This window comes from Carassius auratus, chromosome 25 (assembly GCF_003368295.1).
Source record: "Carassius auratus strain Wakin chromosome 25, ASM336829v1, whole genome shotgun sequence".
NCBI lineage: Eukaryota > Metazoa > Chordata > Actinopteri > Cypriniformes > Cyprinidae > Carassius > Carassius auratus.
The window spans coordinates 10159321-10183016 of NC_039267.1; the positions used below are offsets into that span (position 1 = coordinate 10159321).

The window sequence follows — 23696 nt, forward strand, 5'->3', positions numbered from 1 at the left end:
AACCTGGCTCGACAAACTATATGCTTTCAAATTACCACTCTATGTTAAAGAGATGGGTAGGATGGTCAACTACTCATTCAACAACAGTGGCAGTGGATGATTTTAGAGATGCTGAGAGGATTTTGGCATGTTGTGTTTAGCAGGCAGGTGACATCCTTTTCCTTCTGGAAATTCTGTAATTCAGATTTCTACTTGTCCTGCCAACAGTTTCAGTAACCTTAACATAAAAAAAAATTAAAAGTCTATCTGAATTATAATTTAAATGATAATTAAAATTATTTCTGGTTGCATTTTGAATATTTAGTTTTTAATATATATTTAAAAGATGTTAAAATGATTTATGCATTTTCACATTGATTTTGATGCTACCAAGACTCTTCATTCTTGCAGTTTCAACAAAACTTTTTGTATGTATATGACTGTTAAAATGATATTTAAAATGTTGAATTTAAATTTACTTTGTAATATTTAAAATAATATATCATTCTTAACTAATTGGACCCTATTTTAACGATCTAAATGCAAAGTGTAAAGCGCACAGCGCCTGAACACATCTCTTTTTTTAGACCAGAACGCATTAGCGCACAAATGAGCGCTAATGCAATTGTTAATAAAAAAAAGTGGCGCTGGACTGAAACTAGCAAACACGGTTGCTCTGCGCCTTGCGATGCATTGCATCGGGTGTATTATAGGGCCCATGGTTTTGAAATATTTGAAAATGAATACAAAAGTATTATTATTTTTACACTGATTGTTATTATACTGATTGATATTTTTATTACTGCTATTACTAATAATGTATAAGTAATATATCAATGAATATATTTAATTTTTAAAATAATTATTTTAGTTTGTTACAATAGTAATAAAAGTGAAAATAACTTGCATTCAATTTGATTTAAATATATATTATATAGTCTATCACTATGTTTGTATCAGTGTTGAACGGTTTTTGGTTCGGGGAAGTCCTCTGTTGCATGCATTGTTCTGTAACCTGTGTTAAGGCCAAGATTAAAATGATAAAAGTAGTTTTACACCCACTCTGGTCTGCTGCATCCCCTTTTAACACTGGAATCTTTTATTGATTTACTGTAAATAGCCTTGGGTTTCGGATGAACCGAAGTAATGTGTCTCCACTGCCTGACCACCTTCAGTATTACCATGCAAAAGCTCTAATGTAAACAGTGAGGCTTACTTTAGGTTGCAGAGGGAGCATCTGCTTGACCTCAAACTAACCTTCAAGGAGGTGACAGAAAATTTCAGTGTGTAGGTGACACTCTCATGTTTACTTACCCAAGTGCATCTACATTTTTTCCAGGCCACTGTTGAAAAACATCTGCGTCTCCTCATGCCGGTCTTATTTCCCATCAATCTCTTGACCCGCGTTGACCCCCTCGAGGCAGCATTGGGTCAGGTGTCAGGCCCAAAGCTCATTCTGGACATGCCACACCATTTTCGCTTCCTGATTTTTTTTAACTGATCTGCATTAGTCTAGCACATGGAAGCATGTGGATGGAAATGCCAGTGTTTTTTGGCTAGGGATAAAATTGGCCACTAGTTTCACACCTTTCAAGTAGAAGGTGAATGTGATATGCCAGAGATGCCCAAAACTCGGTTCCTGTTTCAGTGCTACAATCTACTCTATCTGGAGAATGATGTGCCGTCTACTTAGCCTTGCTCTGGGAACAGCACACTGTAGTCTGAGCTTAAGTGTCACGTTTAACATCCTCTTTAGCCCTGGAAAAATGGGATTCCATCCTATTTTAGATGACACTGTTTGTTCTTGGCCTGTGTTCTTTCATTTTAGGAGTGCAGAATTTTGTTCCGTATGATACATATCAATTTTTATGGCCACTAATGGGAAATGTATATTTTTATTATGATTATGATTATTATTATTATTGTTGTTACTAATACTTCTAATAATAATATATTATTATATTAACATCAATAATTAAAATATATATAGTAATATATAATACTTAAAATATATGATCATTAATCTATTATTATTTCTACTACTAGTTATATTAATAACAATAATATATAAATAACAATATATAATAATTCAAATGCATTATTATTATTCCAGATAATATTACATTTCTATTATTATTATTATTAAAGGGGGGGTGAAATGCTATTTCATGCATACTGAGTTTTTTACACTGTTAAAGAGTTGGATTCCCATGCTAAACATGGACAAAGTTTCAAAAATTAAGTTGTACATTTGAAGGAGTATTTTTGTTCCAAAAATACTCCTTCCGGTTTGTCACAAGTTTCGGAAAGTTTTTTTCGAGTATGGCTTTGTGTGACGTTAGATGGAGCGGAATTTCCTTATATGGGTCCTGACGCACTTCTGCCGGAAGAGCGCGCGCTCCTGTATAGCGAGGCTGAGCAGCACAAACATTTCACTGATCAGGAGTTTCACTGGATGGAGTTTATTTTTACAGAGCATCAACGGAGTTGTGCAAGTGTTTTTGTTTGTTCCCTGCATTTCGAAGATGTTTGTTCACAAGGCCCAGTTTGACGACGGATTTGCACATCGTTTATTTCTTAAGGATGATGCAATCCCAAGGAAAAAGGGTCACGATCGTGTGTTGGATCGGTGAGTAAAACTGCTTCAAATATCTCTGCCTCCTTGTTAGTGCGTCCCCTCCCATGCCAGAGACCTGGGTTCGAGCCCCGCTCGGAGCGAGTCGTTGCTACTGCTGCTTTCGTTCAGTTTCAGCCTCTGGATCTGATTCTGGATCATAAATAAACGGCTGAATCTGACTGTAAGCCATGGTTTGTTTTGGATGATGGGTTTTCCCTCACGGTAATGTCACAGCTTCCACATGCTCTCAACGCAAAAGCCTAATCGCCTTGTGATTCTTTAGCTCCGCCCACACGTCATGCCTCCAGCCGGTCGTGTTTTTCCGGCAAAAATCGGTACAGACTATCTTTCTCTTATGAATATAATAAAACTAAAGACTTTTTGGAGTTATGAAGGATGCAGTACTACTCTATAGGTACTCAAGATTAACAGGATATTGAGTGAAAACTAGCATTTCACCCCCCCTTTAATATTATTATTATCATTATTATTATTATCTCTACTTCTAATTGTATTAATAAAAACAACAATAATATATAAATACTAACAATATATAATATAATTATATATTTATATATTATTACTACTGATAATAATAATCAATAATATATAAATATTATACTTCACGTATTTACATTATTATTCCATCTACTGCAATAATAATAAAAATAAAATATCTTCATCTTTATTTGAAAATGTATTTCAATAAAAAAGAAATTATATATATATATATTATTATATATAACATGTATTTAAAAATCACATTTAACATTGCTTAATTTATTACTGTTTAGAGATTAACTTTAAGGGTTTATTAGATGAAAGAAAGTAATTATAAAAGTGGAGAAATTCTAAAAAAGAAAAAAGTTGCATTCCTAAACTAATTTATATATATTAGTTGTTAACAGATTCTGAATCTAAAACTGTTGTCTGAGTATTCACATTCGACCAACAGCAATCGTTGCTACCATTAGTTTTTTAAGTCTGTATAATCGGAATTAGTCATTTAGTTTTTTTAATGTATAAATGTAATTTAATTTCTGTTCATCAGCTACATTTGAAACCAAGATGTGAGTCTTTAGATTTTAATGTAAAATGAATGGAGTGCACAGGCCTTTTGAGGCCTAAAGTTTTAGCAGACTTCTCTAAAGCTGTCGGGTTGGGACTAATAGGTTTTCAGAGGAAACAAATCATGGGAATTTACAAAGAAAAAGGCCAATACAGTCGTGACTTTTCTGCGTTTAGCCTAATCGGCTTGAACTAGAATGCAAAGCTTTCACTGTCTGTTGTTCTCGCTCGTGCTGCTTGAGCAAAATAAAAGGTCGGGGAAGTCGTGGCGTGGGGAAGTCGTGGCCTAATGGTTAGAGCGTCGGCCTCCCGATCGAAGGGTTGTTCGAGTCTCGGGCCGGACGGAATTGTGGGTGGGGGGAGTGCATGAACAGCTCTCTCTCCCCCTTCAATACCACGACTTAGGTGTCCTTGAGCAAGGCATCGAACCCCCAACTGCTCCCCGGGCGCCGCAGCATAAATGGCTGCCCACAGCTCCGGGTGTGTGCTCACAGTGTGTGTGTGTGTGTGTGTGTGTGTGTGTTCACTGCTCTGTGTGTGTGCATTTCGGATGGGTTAAATGCAGAGCACAAATTCTGAGAATGGGTCACCATACTTGGCTGAATGTCACTTTCACCTTCACCTTCACCCTTTTTCACCACCAAAACCTTGCATCACCTTACAGCCAGACAGATAACCCTAGTGGAAGACTGAGCTACAGTGAGACTAGATGCTAGAGGCCCTCGATTGATCACAGAAAGCAATGTCTACAGTGAATATCCTAGATTTTCCATTCATGCTGAAATTTTTATATCATTATTTGATTCTTACATGGCAAACTTCACACAAACACCACACAACAAGTGAAAGAGTGCACCTGTAGTTTTACATTTTCAATTGGAATTGCAGAGGTCATACCTATTTAAAGCAACAGGAAGCTCTTCTCAGTAATCTGCCACCTCTGCCGGCTCAGATGAGAAGAAGCGCAGGGGAGCCTTGATATTGTGCTTTTTGGGGTTGACCTATGGAGATGCCTCACTCAAGAGCCTGTGGCCTTTTCACATGGTGACAGTACTCCGAGACTCCTCGTTCCCTATATCATCACTCCACATGCTCATCAATGCCTCATTTCTTCAGTGGCACAGGGAACGTGAGAGCATCCACACACTGTGCATCTGGAGACACATGCTGTATTGATTTCCAATGAGTTTTAATTTTGCACGTATGCTTGGGTAATAGAGAAATACTCTAATAAACTTAAAATTTCAATTTAATTTGCCATTATTTAACAGCAGTTAATCTCTTTAATTGATCTCTTTAATGTTTAAAAATTTAATTAATCTTTAATAATTTATTAATGCTGTTAAATGTAGCCTTCAACCAGTCCCAGAATATTAAATATAATCTCAAATTGAATATCAAATATTAAATCTATATTGTTTTGTATTTTTAATGTAGAAATAATCTTAATAAATATATTAATAATAGTAATTGTTAAGTCCTCAATAATTTAAAATGCTAAAGAATCTATTATTAATCAATAATATTATTAATAATTATAATAATAATCATATTTTTATTATTATTATTTAAATAGAATGTAAATAATTTAATATAATACAAACGATTCAGTTGCGTAATTTAAAATGAATGATTTGTTTACTAGTGATTTGAATTTAGTGTATTTTTATTTATTTAGACCAAAAAAAAGTGTTTAATTTAATTTAAAGCCATTTATCAGTTGTCTGCCATAAAATTAATTATCAATTTATCTGTGATGGCCAGAAATTTAATTTGGGTCCATCCACTGTTCCTTTGGATAATAATCAATTTTATTATTGATAAAAGTTAGTATAGAACCAAAGAAAAGTTTATTTATCGACCGTATTCCCATAAAAATAGGCACCGCCATTTGTACATTGATATTCTTTGCGTTATTTCTCAACAGAGGCCAATGAACTGTAAATCTCGCCCATAGACCTACTTCCACATTTAGGAATAAGGTAGATAAGCAAAATTTATTTTAAGATGAAAGATTTTATCTGTTACTTTGATAGGGCAGTTGAGTAACGACAGGAGGTGAAGTGGGAGAGAGAGTGGGTAGAGGATCGGGAAAGGTCCATAAGCTGGGATTCGGACTCAGGACGGCCGTAGTGCAACAGTGCTATATGTCAGCACACTGCCCAGAAGCCTATTGGTGCCAATGTCTTGTTGCACTTTCTGGGATATCTTTTTTCACAAAAGATTCACTCTGTTCTATAACTTGGCTAAAATAAGGTATTTGAGAAGGAAGTGTCATTAAAATGGATACGATTTGAATCCGCATTTTGAAACCATGTTTCTAAGTGGGTAATAGGAACAGCCAGGTCCTGTTGATCTCAGGCTGATTTAACGTGAAGGTTCTGTCTGTCCAGTTTAGCGAGTAATGGAGGAGTTGAGAGGCAGCATGCTGAGGCTGAGACTCTCTGGCAGAGCTTGGTGAAGGGCAGAAGCTCAGCTGGACCCCACACCACCTGCTGCTGCAGCTGTCAATCAAGTGGCTGAACTTTCACTCGGGCCGCTCTATTTGCTGCAGTGCTGAGAGCTTGTAAGCATGGATTAGTGAGAGATTCATGTTCCAATTCAGAAAAATGATTCAAAATAAGGGAGACTTGTATGTTCAAATTTTTTGATCCACTGATTTGCAGATTAAATACAACAGTTGGTATTCATTACTGGCTCATAGTTAGGCCGTTTTATGTTCTGACCGGTTCTGTTTATTTGTTTTGTGTATTAAGCACTGTAATGCGGAAATGATTTTCTTCCATGCCAGCTGAGTGCGTCATTTGGCATGTGTTGCAGAGAGGGGTAAATATTTAAAAAACTGCCTAATTCTTTGAAAGCGGATTTAAAATAGGTTAATGATACGAAAAGACGCACATCAGACTCCTGCGAGGGACACAGCCCGCCTGCCAGTATTACACTCTGCAGGGAGCAGAAAAACAAGCAGGCGACAAAGTGCAAAAACAGTTTTTATAGTCCATAGTAAATATGAAAATTATATAGCATTGAACAGTTTAATTTATTTTTCAAGAAAAAAGATTTTCCTTTCTGAATATCATTTTTTAAATTTATATTAATATTTTTGAAGTAAATATATTATAAGGAATTGTATTTTATATATTATAATAATATAAATATCATATAAAAATGCAAAAAGTATAAGATAAAAATATAAAATATGAATATAAAAAAAAATCAGTTTTAATACTTTACATTTATTATCAAATTGTATTTATGAGTGTCTATATATATATATATATATATATATATATATATATATATATATATATATATATATACACACACACACACACACACACACACGTTATATATATATATATATATATATATATATTATATATTCGAAATATACATTTATTCCAGGTCATTTAATATTAATATATATATATATATATATATATATATATATATATATATATATATATATATATATATATATATATATATATATATATATTAAAATTATATGTATAACTGTCGGTTTTATTTAGTTACATTATTATTTATCAAATTGTGGTAGGTGGCAGGATGGTAAAGATATTTATTGTTGATCATTTGAAAAACAGCTATTATATTCCTATAACAGAAAATAAAGATGATGAGGCTCAGGTCAGATCATTTACAAATCTTAAGCATACTTGGAGTTGCACTCCATTTTGTACTTGGACTGAGAGAATATCTGCAGCATTTCAAAGCAGGTCTTTTGACACCAGTAACTGCCACACCACTTTTCAATTATCCAGTGCACCTTAAACACCAGGGCTACTGCCACTCAGCTTCTGTTCCCTTCCCAATCTACTTCCCATTTTAGTGTTCAGCATTCTACTTCACAGCAGTAGTTCTTGTGAGTTCACATTTGACAGCAATTGAGGTGACGCCAACTCCTCATTTCAGCACCATCACGTCTTGTCTTCATGAACTGCGGTTCTTGCCTTACTAATCGCAGTGTTCTGTTGTAGCTAATATGCATTTGGATCAGTCCAGAATCCACAGGCTTTGGACCAGACACTTTTTTCACTGTATCCCATTCTTAAATGGAAAATCCACAGTATTCTGGCTCTGGCTTAGCTGCAGCTGTGCACAGCCGAAGTTGAGCAAGAGAGTTAAAAATTAAAGCAGAAGTGGCTAATGAAGAGAGAGGAAGAAAGAGAAGAGGAGGGGTGAGATTGGAAACAGAAGTGCTGACTGCACCTGAAAATAAGTGGAAGTGCAGTGAGGATAGTGACAGGGTGGGACAAAGGTACAAAATAAAAATATGATGAATTACACATGCCAATAATAACTTTTAGTAAAATAATTATTCATTTGCAGCATATTGTGCTATTAGCTCTGTTTTTTTAGACATCACGATAAAAATTGTTCAAATTTGTTGCTTGTTTTATATAATAATAATTGTTTAAAATTTATTAAAAAAAAAAAAAAAAAAAAAAAAAAGTTTTTTTGTCAGCAATAGCCTCGTGGGCAGTGCACCGTCATATAGCGCCATTGCACTACGGGCATCCCGAGTTCGAATCCCGGCTCTAGGACCTTTCCCGATTCTAGTACTCAAAATTCTCAAAAAAGTGTAAATATAAAGCTATATATATGAGATATAAATTAGAGATTTTATGCATGATTTTTTGTAAAATTGTATAATGTTTAATTAATTACATTTATTATTTGTTACATTTTTTTTGTTTACATTTAAGATATGGTATATTGGCCATAATTTAGCCTGAACATGGAAGCGTATTTTGTCACGACCAGGCCATATTAAATAATATTGGCCACTTTCATCATAAAGTTTGACAATCAGCCTCTGGCTTCTATACGATTTTTTACCGGAAGGGCGATTAACACCATTAGATCTCCCACTGTCACTTATGTTTGCACAATGTGCCACATGTTCAGCACACCGCCTTTTTGTGTCAAACATTTTTACAGCATGGTAGGACATCGTGTTCTCATTTAACCTTGTGCGAGTGTTTTCGTATCTTTTTTCTCTCACACATAAAACAGTGTTTGATTGTGAGGCCACAAAAAGCAGAAGAGAGGATGTGGACTCTCTCTCTTTCGGTGTGAACAGTTTGCCAATGAGCACTGGATCCAACACGTCTCAATGAGGTGTCAGTTGGCTGCGTGATATCTCCTGCTGATAGCAAAGCTTTTCCAGGCAGTGGGCTGTTGACCCTGGTGTTAATCATTGGCTGTACATTGGCAACCCCATCAGTAGGGTTGTGCATTGTAAGCACGATGCTTTCGTGCTCTTTTTTTTTTTTTTTTTTGCAGGTTTCAGTTTACAATACTATTGAACTTTGGCTTTTTCTTTTATTTCACCTATTGCTTATGCAGGCTGATATGTGCTATGGTTATCAGAATGCGTTTGCTTATATAACCTATATTTTTCTATGAATGGTTTGGTTATTGGTATCAATTTGGATACTGCTTTTTAGTGTGAAGTGTTGAAGTCCCTGAGTATTGAAGTAAATGTAGGTGAATGACTACGTAAGGTCAAAACTATATTGGCAGAGACAGCTTTTTTTTTCTTTGCCGCTATTTGGCCAGTTAAAGGCGGTAGGGAACTTTTGACACTCTAGCGGTTAATAAACAGAACTGCTTGCGTCTTGCGGAAGGACATCGTAGCCGGAACTACTTCTCTCTGTTTATGTCTATGAAGAATCACAAAGGTACTGGGTTACTCCGCCGCGGTATCCCCGAAGCAATCTAAAATAGTCCGAATATAAACACTTATTATAGGTGCACCCTAGTGATTCAGGACAAGCAAAAAACACTGTTTGGAAAATTGATTCATGGTGTACCTGCTTATTATATACATTTTTCTACATTTTGAACACAAACAAAGTTAAGGACCGCAGCTCTGATTGGTTATTTTTTACCAGGAGCGCATGACTTTCTGCAAATGGCAATAGGCCCACTGGGAGGAGCCAGAGGAGCTTGATTTTTTTCAAAGATTATCTGTCTCATATTCTACTGTCAGGACATAATGACAGGTTTACTAAATATGTAAAAAATATTTTTTTTTACAAAAGTTCCCTACAGCACCTTTAATGATAATGATATTATAGAGAGGACAGTAAATGAGGAGGAGGAAAACAAGACAGCACAGGCCATATTTTTTCACTGAGGTGATATGACTCCATATAATAAATTACAATAAATTATATAAGGATTTTTTTCTTGTATGTGCGATTTTTCTCTAGCTTTGTTACCATGACTTCCTTTTCCCTTCTTCCTCTTTGACTTCTAGGCAGACTGCAAAAGATAGACGCTACAGGGAGGAAAGTAGGAAGTTAAATTTATCACAAAAGCAGTCTGTGCAACTCTTGTGGCATTTTTTTCCAAGTCTTCTTAAGCCTTACAGTAGCTTTGCGTGAGAAACAGACTGAAGTATTAATTGTAGGGCAGGGCAAGTTAACACATTTTTATCACAGTTTTTTTTTATTATTGAAAGTTCATTGCTCACTGGCTCTGAATGCACATACAAACAAATCATGGGTCACAGGAGAGGATGCTCCTGATCAAATTATTTAGGCTTAGCATCAGCATTCACAAACCACTGTCCACTGTTCTTTTTAACAGAAAATAATGCAGCATTCTCGTAATCATTACTTCATAAATGGTAAATAGGAAGTTTCCGATAGCACGTGAAGACAGCAGAAAAGAGCTTGCTGTTAACTTTGTGGTTTATTATTTTGAGTCATATGGGACACGGTAACACACGGCCCTCTCACAATATACTGTTTTACACGTCTATCGCTTTTGCTGCTCAGAAATATTCACGCAATCATGCACCACGTATCAGAAGATCTGCACTCCGGCATGGTTAGCGCTCACACTCACTGATCTATATATAACTGAACTGCGCTCTTGCCCACCTCTTCCAACCGAGCCAGGGACTGCTGAATGGAACGATCACACTAGTCAAACAAGCCAGACTTTGGGGGGTTAAGATTGCCTAGTGTGAGCACACCCTAATTATTCTCCTGCACCCACCCATCAAGTGTTGTCCTGCACCACACTCTGCTACGATGGGTCCCGCGCTCGTGCAGGTCTCTAATCGGAAGATGCCTGTTATAATGTTATGATCAAGGCTCTGGACTCGGAGCATAACTTGTTTTTCTATAACAAACTATAAAATATTTTCTATAAAAACGTTAATGTCCTGGCAGTGACAAATAGCTTGTTTTATATTTAATTTAATTACATTAATGTTATAAGTTAAGATTTACAAGAAATATTTTAACTGCTACTATGTAAAAGGAATACTGCTGTAAAACAGCACCTTATTTAATTAGTGTTTGCAAATCAAATGTTATTGCACTTTTGTTCATATAGCAGTACTTTTAAATGAAAAAAGTGCACAGTACACTACTTTTGAATGCATTATTAGTTTTGTGCATAACAGTGTGATTAATTGCAGACAATCATGCGATTAATCGCGATTAAAAAAAAATATCATTGTCCAGATAACTGCAATCTGTTGCAACTAGATTGAATTTGAGATCTGAATCAGACTTTTTAGTGAACGAATCATTCAGACTCAAGCTCACCATTCCTGCATGACCCACATCCATGGGGCTCTTAGCCAGCGGAAGGCAGTTATAATCAATTTCCCACAGGGAGAACTGTGACATCAGTTACTCAAAGACAGCCAAATTTAATTTCCTTCCCTCCATCCGCCGCGTAATGCCATGTTAATGGTTTCCTGCTCTGAAACATTACGGCTGCCACAATGAGCATCAATTTGTATTTGCTATGAGCAGCACCAAAGTGGGCTGACCTGAGCCAAACACACACTTTGCTCTGCTGTGGATTATATTTAGTCTGTAGAGTTTAAACTTTACACTGCCTTTGCGACTTTCTGCTTTTTCTTCTGCTTATACTCTTTATTACATTGAGTATGTAGCATTGACAGTGTTGCAACAGTTTAATAAGAAAAAATATATTTATTTGATTATATATTATAAATAAATGTATTTAAATATCAATATATATTTACATTTATTAATTTATTAAGCAGACGCTATTATCCAAAGCAACTTACAAATGAGGACAGTGGAAGCAATCAAAAACGGCAAAGATATATAAGTGTTATAACACACAGTGAAGAATACAGTGACAGTTTATTTGTCTTCATTGAGCTTGAGCTTTTGTTTTCTTTTTAATTTAGGATAGTATTAGTCTTTTTGTGATAATGACACTAGCATGAATCATGAAATTTCTATGGTATCAAAAAAAATTATTTCATAAAGTCCTTATTTAAATCAAAAGTAACTACATTGTTATATTGTTGCTGTAAATACAATTACTCATGTCGTGGTATAATATTTTGATCATATTGCCCTCCCCTAGGTTGTACTGTACCCAGCTACTTTGTCTAAAGGATCATTTATAGTTTCGCTAGCTTTATTTTCCAAACACTGAGGCTGACTATGTGTCATGCAAAGTCTGTATTTTTATCCACTCCTACAGTGGCATTTTACCTGAGGATAGTAAATGAATTTCTGTTTGTGTTTTTGTTATGCCAAATTAAAATAGTGCATAAACTGCACCTTCAAGACTTAACCTTCAGTTTTCTCACAGTGACTCATCTTTGCCTTCTCCGAGGGGCTAAATTTCCACCTACACATCCTCAGTTGACACCACCACCACCTACAACGCAGCCTGTATGTTTAACCTTGCCTGCATTCCAGGCAACAGGGCACAAACTGTAACAAAAAAGGAGCCAGGTCCCAGACAAAACAAGCGTTTCAGGCGACACGCAACAAACTTCAGTCTCACTCGCAAGGTTGTTTAATGCTGAATTTTTCCATCACGACTCTGCTGAGCACTGTGAGTCACAGACTCTTGAGTGTAAAATGAATAGAGGTGTTTGAATGCTGTAGAACATGCTGGATAGGAAAATGATGGACGCTTGGTCACTTTACTGTACTTTTCAAATTCTTTGTGGAAATAAAGCTGAAAGGGATTCTCAGGCTTAGAGCAAGTATAAGTATTAATTCTTTCAAAGGAAAACAGTAAAAACGCTGGGGTCAAAGACTATTCATACATCATCAGAAGTGACAGTAAACACAAATAAATGCTGTTGTTTTGAACTTTCTATTCTTTAAAGAATCCTGAAAAAATCTCACAGCTTCCACAAAAATATGAAGCATCTGTTTTCAACATTGATAATAATCAGATTCTTTAGCAGCAAATCAGCAGATTACAAAAATTTCTGAAGGACCACTTGACACTGAAGACTGGAGTAATGATACTTCACAGCAATAAATTCCATATTAAAACATATTCACACAGAAAACAATTTAAATTGTAATATTTCACAATATTTTGCTATGTTACAAATATACTATGTACTACTAATATAAATACACTTATAAATAAAAGGTATTGTATAAAATGTATATAATGTATTTATATATATATATATATATATATATATATATATATATATATATATATATATATATATATATATATATATATATATATATATATATATAAGCGCAGTGGATAAGACACACGTCTGTGGTGTGGGAGACCCGGGTTCGAATCCACTGTGAGACACCAATGTGTCCCTGAGCAAGACACTTAACCCCTAGTTGCTCCAGAGGCGTGTGACCTCTGACATATAGCAATTGTAAGTCGCTTTGGATAAAAGCGTCAGCTAATTGAATAAAATGTAAATATATATATATATATATATATATATATATATATATATATATATATATATATATATATATATACACACATACATACATACATACATTTAAATATACATATTATTGTCAGTAATAATTACTTTTTTTATTGTTAAAGGCACTGTATGCAAATGTTCGACTCTACTAAAGAATAAAAATACCATAATATGTTTGCAGATATTTAAGAAACATGCTAAATTGCAATACTTGTTTATCTGAAAAATAATGCTTCAGTCAGTTATTCTCCTTTGAAAATGTGCGTATAGGGCCGAAATTTCTGTAGTTGTTTTGCTTTGTGAAACCCGCCCACTGCAGGTTTGCCCAATTATATTTCGGCACTCCAGGTTGCCAGTTGGCGGAAAACACAGCGCGTTTAATTTCATCCATCATCAAGTGTGATCAATCTTGTTAGTCGTTAATCTGGTAACCTGCATGTGAATCAAGTCTGAGGAGGAGGGGCCGGGTGAAAAAAAACCCTCTCCAATATTTTGAATTTGGACTGCAATACCTAGTTCAACCACTCTGTGTCAATCCTACATACAACACCTTTAAAATGTAAGGTCACCCAAATATTAATATTCTGTAATTGCTCACCCTCATTTCGTTTCCTTCGTTCATCATTGGAACACAAATTACGATATTTTCGATGGAATCTGGAGCTGTCTTACCCTGCATAGACAGCAACGCAACTGAAATGTTCCCAAGTCCAGAAACGTAGCAAGGAGATCTGTGAATTAATCCATGTGATATTAGTGGTTCATCCGTAATCATAGGAAGCTACGAGAATACTATTTGTGAGCAAAAGAAAAAAAATACACAGCTGAGAATGGCACCAGGGTGATGCAGAGGAGGCAAATTGTTAAAATTGTTGTTTTCTTTTTTTTGCGCACAAAGTATTCTCGTAGCTTCATATAATTGCAAATGAACCACTGATGTCACATTTGGGGCGGTTGGAATCATTTAAGGTGTGTGTGCGCAAATGCGCCTGATGACTCATCCAGTCTGTGGGATCTAAAACTGTGCCTCCGATAGGAATTGGGTCAGAATGCAGCATTCGTCGTCCCTCTTTCCCCATTTTTGTAGAGGGATCCCCCTTTTTTTTTCAAAGGAGGGCTTTTGATTTGAGTTCCACCAGTGAAATTCATGCTTTCAATTCTAATTCAATGAATTACAAAGAATCCCTTAATGATATTACATCATTCTGTCTGATTGTTTCTAAATCCATTTCTTTTATTTCAGATTGATGAAGCAGGTTCAGCCTGGTTTGCATAAGCGAGTTATATCATATCCTGTGGACTAGGCATTTAGTGGTTTCAGGTCACTGGCAGCATCGGCACTCATTGTGCACGCAGAGCGGATGAGAGGGTACTGACAGAGATCTGCAGGTTTTATTGCAGTGGTTGGTTGTGTGTTCTCGATGAGGGCGTACACTTCAGTCACAATCGAAATGTGACATAACCACTTAGTCACAGAGCTGGTTATAAAATGCTGCAGTTTTGTGGTATCTCTGAAAAGGATATTTATCTACCCTGAAGCCAACGTGTGGGCGGGTGAAAAGTGGTTTGATACGAGAACAGACGGAGAGGGAAAAAGGAAGCGTCTGCTTCCCCTACCATAGCGTGCGGGAGCCATCTCTGATATTCCAGTCTTTCAGTACGGCTTTATGTTTTCTATCTTTTCATCTGGAGGTCTAACCAAACAGCTCTGCCTTTGAAGCCCAGGGTCAGGGTTTGTGTGTACACACGCACGTGTGTGTTCATTTCGGAAGTGTGTGTTCCTCATTTAGGGACAAAGACCTGTTTCAAAGCCCATTTCCTGAGCACTGATGCACACCAAAGAAAAAGCGGGTCCTCTTTGGGCTTCACCCGTCACCTGACCTCCTGTGTGAAGCTCTTGGTGCTGCAGACAGCTGTGGTCTCGGTCCCCTGACAGGATGTGGCCTACATTCAGAAGTGACAAGTGTTGGTTTCACTTTTCCACTAGTCCAGCCAGCATGAGGGGTCAAATACACCGTATCATAAAGAAGTGTTAGAGTTGGCTTGCAAAAATAGCCGGCATCGTAATCATTGAAATAGGACATGTGCAAATATGATAACATGACATAGCTGTGCAGTGATTTTAAACCGGCTTATCATTCACTAGCTTAAACGTGTGTGTGTGTGTGTGTGTGTGTGTGTGTGTGTGTGTGTGTGTGTCTATATATATATATATATATATATATATACAGGCAGTTGCAAATAATATTCTTTATAATATTCTAAAAGTGTACAATGTACATTATACATTTTTTACTTTCTATATCCTGAATGCGTGTGTGTATTTATATTTTAATATATAAGTGTATTTTTTATTAATTGTAAATAATTTGTATTGAGAATTAAGAGAGGTTTTAGGTTTAAAAATTAGGTTTAAGAATTCCATTTAAATTAAAACAGTCTTTTAATATCTTTAATATTATGCTCTTTTAAAATAACAGTTTATTCATTATTAGCACTGGAAAAAAATATTCACTTAAAAACACTGAACAACAGCATTTTTTTTTAAATGTGAACTATGATTTCTTTTTCTTTTTAAGTTCAGAGTCTTAAGAGTCTTATCAAGGCGCATTTCAGGTTCCGTTTCAGATTCACAGATAATCTCGCAAACTGTGCTAGAGAAAAAAGTAAGTTTAGCTTTCATTTCCTTCCCAACTTTAATACTATCGACTATGTTAATAGAGCAGGAAGCATAGGACATGTGCACGCTAATATGAAACGTAATCCGTCCAGCGACTGGTGCCAGATACTAGCTTAAACCCCATTAGCCAGCCTTTAGCAGATACTTAACACGGCAGAAACCAGACTCTGATCCACAGAAAGACTGTTAAAGGAAAGAGAGATGGAGTAGGAGTAAAGAAAATGACTTAGTGGTATGAAAAGGCTAGAAGGTCAAAGAGTGCCTCCTTTGATATCAATGAAATTTCCTTGTACAAGACGGCTCACTTTAATGATATTACATGGCATCCTGTGACAAGGAAAATCTTCTATCTTCTGTCACAAGACTAGACCAGTCAGTGGCTTAGTGGCAGTGAGAGGAGGCATATGATTTTTAAAAATAAAATCGAACCATTTTTGGACTTTTAGTGCTTATCCTTGAGGATAATCTTGGGTTACATCAAATGAAGGACGATTTGACATTTCACTCACTGGCACGAAAACATTGTTCTAATATTAGTGCTAATGAGGAGCCAATATTGTTGTGAGGAGACCGTTGAGAAGGTGTCTTCCCATTTCTTAATGAGCATCGGACCAGACACGACTTCAGCGGCTGCTCTGATCTTGTCAAGTATCCAGTCATTATGCTCCATTTCCCGGGTGTTCACTGAGTAACAAAGTGATATTTCAAAGGGTTGTTGGGGTGGTTTCGGTGTTGTTGAGGGACCTCATAAATATTCCCAATGGCCTAGTGAAGTACCTGCTTAGTGGCCAGTAAGCCTGTTGACATAAATTATATCTGCGCTGGCATAAAGACCCTCAGTTTTGGCCTCGGAGCTGAATATGTACAAAATGTAATGACCCACCTGTACCCACTTCAAATTTCAGACTGCTACATTGTTTTCGACTGAACACTACAGTTGTTAATACGGTGCACATTCTCTTCTATTCCCTTGCACTGCCACCAAGGGAACAGAAGTAGTGTAACTCTTTTCGAGCAACCACAGATACACTGTTGTCATAGCAACTGGTGAAGCAATCAGGAAGAGGTCACTCATTCACCCTTCACCACAGACTAGTTTCTTGCCCAACCAAAGCTCATTGAGGAAGAAACACTTAGCCAAATCTGACCTTTCTGCTTTGGTAAGGCAGTATTATGTGTCCATTAAATAAGCATTAACTTCAAGGAAGGCTCCTTATATTCGAGAGCAGCCATGTATTAGGTGTTTCTTGGAGGTTATAGTACATTAAAGAATGATCATGTGACTTTTACTTATGCCAAGTGAGCTGTGAATTAAAAAAAAAAAAAAAAAACTGTTTCCATTGCAGTTTTGCAAAATATTCTTTTTTTTAATTGCCTAAAAACCACTTCATGTGAGCGTATAAAATGTTTTCCTATATATGGAATTTTGTGCAAATTTGACGTGTTTCCATTTGGCGTATTTTCAATTCGCAATTTTCATTTGCACAATTTGAAGGGTAATTGAAACACAGCTACTGACTGGTTGTTCTTATGACAGTTTGTAGTTAAAGATGCACATTAGTAGTTTTGTCAGGAATATTTTATTTAAAATAATACAACTGTTTTAATTGTTATAATTTTTTTGTTTCTTTTACTTTTGATGAAATAATTATTTATACAAATATTAGACAAAGACTTAATATATAATCAAGGCTAGTTATTAGATAGCATTTTTGTCACCTAAAAGCATCTTTAAAATTTTTTATTTAGATTATTTGCCAATGAAAGTGCATTTTGCCCAAACATTTAATGTTTACTTGTACTAAAATTATCGTTGAAGTCAGCGTTAAGTGAACATTCACCCTATTTGCTAAACGTTTGTTATTGTGAACAATTTAACCATACAAGGAAATCTATGTAAATAGTTTTTCTTTGAATAATAACAGAATTGTTGGAATCGGCATGAAATTAAAATCCACCTTATCTTTGTAATTGCATGATCTTGTGGTGAAAAAAAATGTGCTGTGTTTTTTTTTTTTTTTTAAATGACCTCGTAATTTTATATCAAAATATAACTTGATCTTCTGGTAAAAACAATAAGCTTCTTTCTGGTGGCACATTCATCTGCTTTTCTATTTTTGAGTGCTACGACCTCATTTCAAAATACAATCAACAACCGGTGGGAACCAAATCCCACCCTACGCTTTTTCTTTTTTACGATAATCCACTGCACTCAGAGGAACATCACAATACAGAACAAAAGCTTTATAACTACTTCCGTTTTATAACAACTTTACTGGAACCATTAAGCGGGACCAATCATAGGAATCTGAGCCAGAACCTTTATGATTCCCATCCGTAGTTAGTCCCAAAGATGTGAGATTGAACATTAACGTCATGAATACGCGTTGACCCTCACCTTCCACTGATTTTTACAATTGACATGTCACTGCTACTAGCACAGACAATATTTTCCAAGTGCTGTTTTCTACAAGGTTACAGAATATACAAAAGAAGATACAAGGTTTGGAGCTTATAGCGTGAGCAAGGTCTGAGCGTGAAGCGTGTAAACGAGGCTAGCAGATGTTGCCCAGATGTGGCTGGTGGGTGCTGGAGGACCCCAGAACGAACCCTTCCACACACTGACAGCTTTGTTCACCTCCTCCCCTCCTTTCCTAGGGCATGATGCTGTCTCTCAGCCCTGCGCTTTGAAGTCAGGACACTGCACAGGAAGTAAGGGGCTGCAATCGATTTTCTTCCTGCATTAGGGCAGGAATGTATGACCCTCCCTCCTTCTCATAATTTTGTGTGTCTTTTCTGGAGCTGGTCAGGATTTTGGTTGTATGCATGATCGGGTCAGAGGCCCATGTACTGATTGCATGTTTCTATCAGGTCTTATTAGCAAAAAAAATATGTTGATGTGGTTTCTACATTTCCTGTAAAATCAGCACTGGATCAGAAAAGGTCTGCGGAGAGGGAATCAAACTCGTGTCACCTGAAGCACTACTGCATCATATATCGGCACGCTGCCTATGAAGCTATCATCACCAACCATGCATTGAAATATTGGCAAGTGAAGATATTCAGCCTGAAACTGAAATAATAATAATAATAATAATAATAATAATAATAATAATAATAATAATTCAGTTTCGGCCAAAAATAGTTTTGGAGATCAAAGTTGAAGGTAAAACTAGGATTGGAGGCCAGTGTTTTTGAGCTCCGAAAAGTGCGCTAAAAGTAGTCCTTAAAAGCCATAAACTAGCTTTGAACGAGGATCAGACCAAAAATGCGACCTACATTTATGTGTTTATTGTTAAAATAGCCCCTGGGACATTCTGCTAATCATCTCTTTTTGTGTGCCACACCATCATGAGTAAATGATAACAGATCTTTTTCAAATTTTGTTGCCCTCATTCCTTAGGATGTAAGAAGCCATGACAGAGCAACAAGTGGCAGAGAACAGCCCATCTCAGGTCCATTTCGAACTCGTATGCGACACAGAGAAGAGGAGGATGAAGACCAAGAAGAAAGGTTTGCTGGCAGCATGACAGCATCTAGAGAGGAGCGTTCGGGTATCCCATCGAGCATTACTAGCACTCTGGAGAACATTGTGCAGCAGTTGGACATCCTGACCCAGGTGAACCACTTTTAGGTCATCTTAGTTCTGCTTTTCTAGATCTACAGAGCAAATAAGATCAGATGTAGTTTGTTTTTCTAGTCAAATCCAGTCATTTAAATCTTGAATTTTGTGTAAGGGTGAAAGATCTCTATGCAGATTTCACAAATTAACTGTACTGACTGCATTGAAACTGCATTGAAAGCTTCACTATTGACAATAAACAGTGGACCTTTTTGGCCATGAACTGTGACCACAACTTTAACTGTTGATTCTATTCTCTCAGACGGTTGCCGTCCTCGAGGAGCGACTTACTCTGACTGAAGACAAATTGAGGACATGCTTGGACAACCAGGTCCTGCTTCTGCAACAGAGACAGCAAGTGGATGGGTCAGACGAGGAAGCCGAGGGTCCGTCTGTGTGAGGGATACCCAACCACGGTGGTCCTCACTTCAGTGGTAACTTCCTCTGGCCTGCAGTAGAGGACATGCCAAATCCCTCTTTTTTTATTCTTTAGCTTAAAGACTTCCAGCTGTGTCATTCCGAGTAAGAACATTGGACTTAACAATGCAAAAAAAAAAAAAAAGGACACAAGATGAAAAGACACAAAGCAGGGTAAGGGAGGGGCTTGAGGGGATTTGAGGGGTCATACAGCATTCTCACCCAAAAGTCATGTTAAGAGGACAGCTGCAGCTAAGACAACATCCCGGTCATGTTTTGACAGCTGCAAGCAAGACATCAGGAAAGAGACTGATAGAACAGACAAACATGCACAGATTTTTACAGTATCAGGATTGGGTTGTGTCTGCTGCATCACATGTATTATGTAAATATAGACCATTATGAATGAATTACAGTCTCTGGTGTGATTAAGTCCCAGGCAGCATGAATGGTTTGTGCATGTAAGGCCATGTAAGTGTCCTCAGAGACACTTGCAGCCTTGTTTACTCTTTCTCAATCAGCCGCAGCCTTGTGGTTTTCCTCTGGGTGGAGGTCAGACGGAAGCAGGGAGCCAATCGACAGAAGGCCCAGCGGTTCTTGTTTGCTTTTTTGCATACCGCATCTTTCTTTGTTTGGCAGCTCTGCTAAACTCTTCCTGACAGGCTTACATAAAAACAATGCATCCAAATGGTGGTGAAAACAAATAATTTAGACCAGTTTCCCAAAGGAAAAAAAAAGACGTGGCTGGCATGCTTTATGAACTATATGTGCTAGAGTCATTGAGTTTTAGGGTCTACCATTACAGTGGACAGATGATTAAAAGCCAATTTTAGCCATTCAGATTGTGATGTTACAAACCACTCTGCTTGATTGGATATATGCTTTTTCATTTTCATTAAAAGGTTCAAATTATACATAAAGAATTTGTCATAAACAAAAAAATGCAATATGTGACTGTTGTTGTTGCTACAAATTACAGCCGAACTTCTCTAACCACTTCCTCTGTGTCTCGTACAGACTGCAGGTGTGCTTGTGACCTCTCTGTGCATAACACAAGCCCTTTGTCTCTGGTGGGGCGCCAAAAAAGGGCTAGAGCAACCAACTCATGAACAAAGAGAAGATAATCGAAACGAATGCATGTGTGCCTGTGTAAAAGCAGTTGTGTTAGGCTGCCTGCTTGTGCATGTGCCGTGTTTATGGATTTGTGCACATGCAGGTTCTTGCAAGACCCACATATGGTAAAGTGGTTGCTTGCTTACGAGGCAAGGGAAGGTAAACATTATCTTTAGCTCCCCAACAGACATCAGAGGACTAGGACTTCTTCCTGTTAGCCAGGCCTGGTTGGCATTGAATCAGAGTACTTTGAGAAAATTCCCTCTGACCTTTTGTTCAAGAAAAAAAAAAGAAAAAAAGAATAAAGATGGAGTAATGGAAAAGAGCTTTCTCATATTGTTTCTGCAATGACACCTGCAAAGGAAAAAAAAAAACACCTTGCTCCATTTTTTTTAATTTAGGGGAACGTCTGTTGAGAGGTTTTCCCTTTCAACAAATATAGATAGGGGCGGAAAGTTTAAAGATAGGTATACACCTGTTGTGGGTCGGAGACCTTACTGAAGTGAAAGTTTCCAAACTGGTGAGAGAAACCCTGGTTGGAGCAACCCAGCGTTAAAGAAGACGCTTGGAAAGCTGCTTGGCCAATCAAATTTGGTGGCCAGAATTATTTGCTGTTTCAAATCATTTTGGTCAATATGGCTGAATTTGATTCACTTATTTTTACATTAGTTATAATTCCCTCATGCACTTATCGTGAAATCTGTTGCTCGAGTCAGGACCTTTAAAACACTCGTTCTTATTCACATCTGTGTTTTAAAGCACCCTCACACCTGTTTCTTTTTTCTTTCTTTTTTTTTTTTCTTGCTTCCAAAGACAGATGGCTTCGCCCCTTTCTTGTTTATTTTTGGCTGGAACCTAAAGTAGTTCCAACCTCACGTGGCATATTAAGATTTGAAATAATTATTGTCCTCTAAAATAACTTCAAACAAAACATCAAAACAACAGACAGAATCAAAAATCAAAACTTTAATGACTAGCTATCCATCCATCCATCTCAAAAATCAAAACTTAAATGACTACCTATTCATCCATCTATCCATCTATCTCAAAAATCTAAACTTTAATGACTAGCTATCCATCCATCTATCTCAAAAATAAAAACTTAAATGACTAGCCATCCATCCATCCAACTCAAAATTAAAACTTAAATGACTATCCATCATCCATCCAACTCAAATATTAAAACTTAAATGACTATCCATCCATCCATCTTTCTATCTGTAAGTAATAATTAAGATCCAAATTAATATTAGTGTTGTACCTTAATCTGATCTTTATAATTATATTTCTAATCATTATTATTTTTGAATAATTAAAAGCCTGTGGAGAAATTCTATGCATGATAAAAACTGTGACACATTCCTAGTGCTCGCTGTTATGAATAACTGAGTATTTGCACTATTTTTATCACAGCTGATGGAATCTTGTAGGTGTTTGCAAAAGAGTTGAGTCTGAAAATTTGCATTGGAAATTAGGATGGAATGATGAATGAAAAACAATGGCTTGGGTTAACATACTGTTAAAGTGTCAAAATCTCCTTAAATAGAGAGGTATTTTAAAAGGTGTGATGGGCTAATAACCTCCCACCCAGTTACTTTCCTCCTTTGCTTTAGAAAAAAAGTATTTCCTGCTAACCGAAAACCCCCTGTGCTCTTATCTCAAACTGTTTTTTTTTTAAGCCCAACGCCTTTTGAAGTCACACATTTGCACAGCCTGTAGCAAATCCTTTGACCCCAAGTGTGTTTGAGTTTTCTTTGATTAAATAACACAGGGAAGGAACCTGATGTTTTTTCTGAAGAGAGATGTCAAGTTCAAAGGACACAGAGGTGTGTTGATTACAACAGCTGCACTTAATAAAATATCAGAGGAACATGAAAAGAGAACAAAAGAGTGTGTTTTGGTTTCACACCAAAAAGGTTTTGTTGTTGTTGTGTTTTAAATTGAAGTGGTTAGTAAAGATGTTTTACACATTATGTCTGTCTTTTTTGCTTTTTTTGAAATGTTTTGTCTAACTAGGTCTTTTTATTCACCCACAAGTGCCATTTGTGTGGGAAGTTGTTGTAGTTGGTGAGTTTTCATACCATTTGTTGTGATTTTCCAAATATTGTTTCTGATTAAAAAAAAAAGAGGAGTCAAACATTGATTCTGTCTTTACAATTTTCCCTGACATCTCAAAACTACTGTATATTCTTTGTTATGCTTACATTTCACAAAGTCTAGAAAAGGGCCCTTTTCCTGTAAACTCTCACGAGCTTCCGGTTTTCATAGATATCTGTTTTTTCTTTCTCATGTCCATTCAGCTGGAGGAGGAAATGTGGGAACAGGCTGTCCCTGCTGCTGATAAGGACGTACGGAACTTCCTACCTTCCACATATGGGACCGGGCCTTTAACTGGAAAGAGGTGCTGCCAGGGGTCATTGCAAATGTAAGAACATCCGTCCTGTCTCCCCACAACCTG

General features: G+C 36.6%; 1 protein-coding gene across 1 annotated transcript in view; it reads left to right on the plus strand.

Annotated features, from left to right (window-relative positions):
* LOC113043226 (POC1 centriolar protein homolog B-like) overlaps positions 1–23375 on the plus strand; it is a 39484-nt gene extending 16109 nt beyond the window's left edge. The window contains exons 11-12 of the mRNA XM_026202463.1: positions 19490–19705; positions 19971–23375. Of these exons, the coding sequence (XP_026058248.1) occupies positions 19490–19705; positions 19971–20108 (354 nt within the window). The 3' untranslated portion in view covers positions 20109–23375. The remainder of the gene's footprint in view (positions 1–19489; positions 19706–19970) is intronic.
* Positions 23376–23696: the final 321 nt, after the last annotated feature.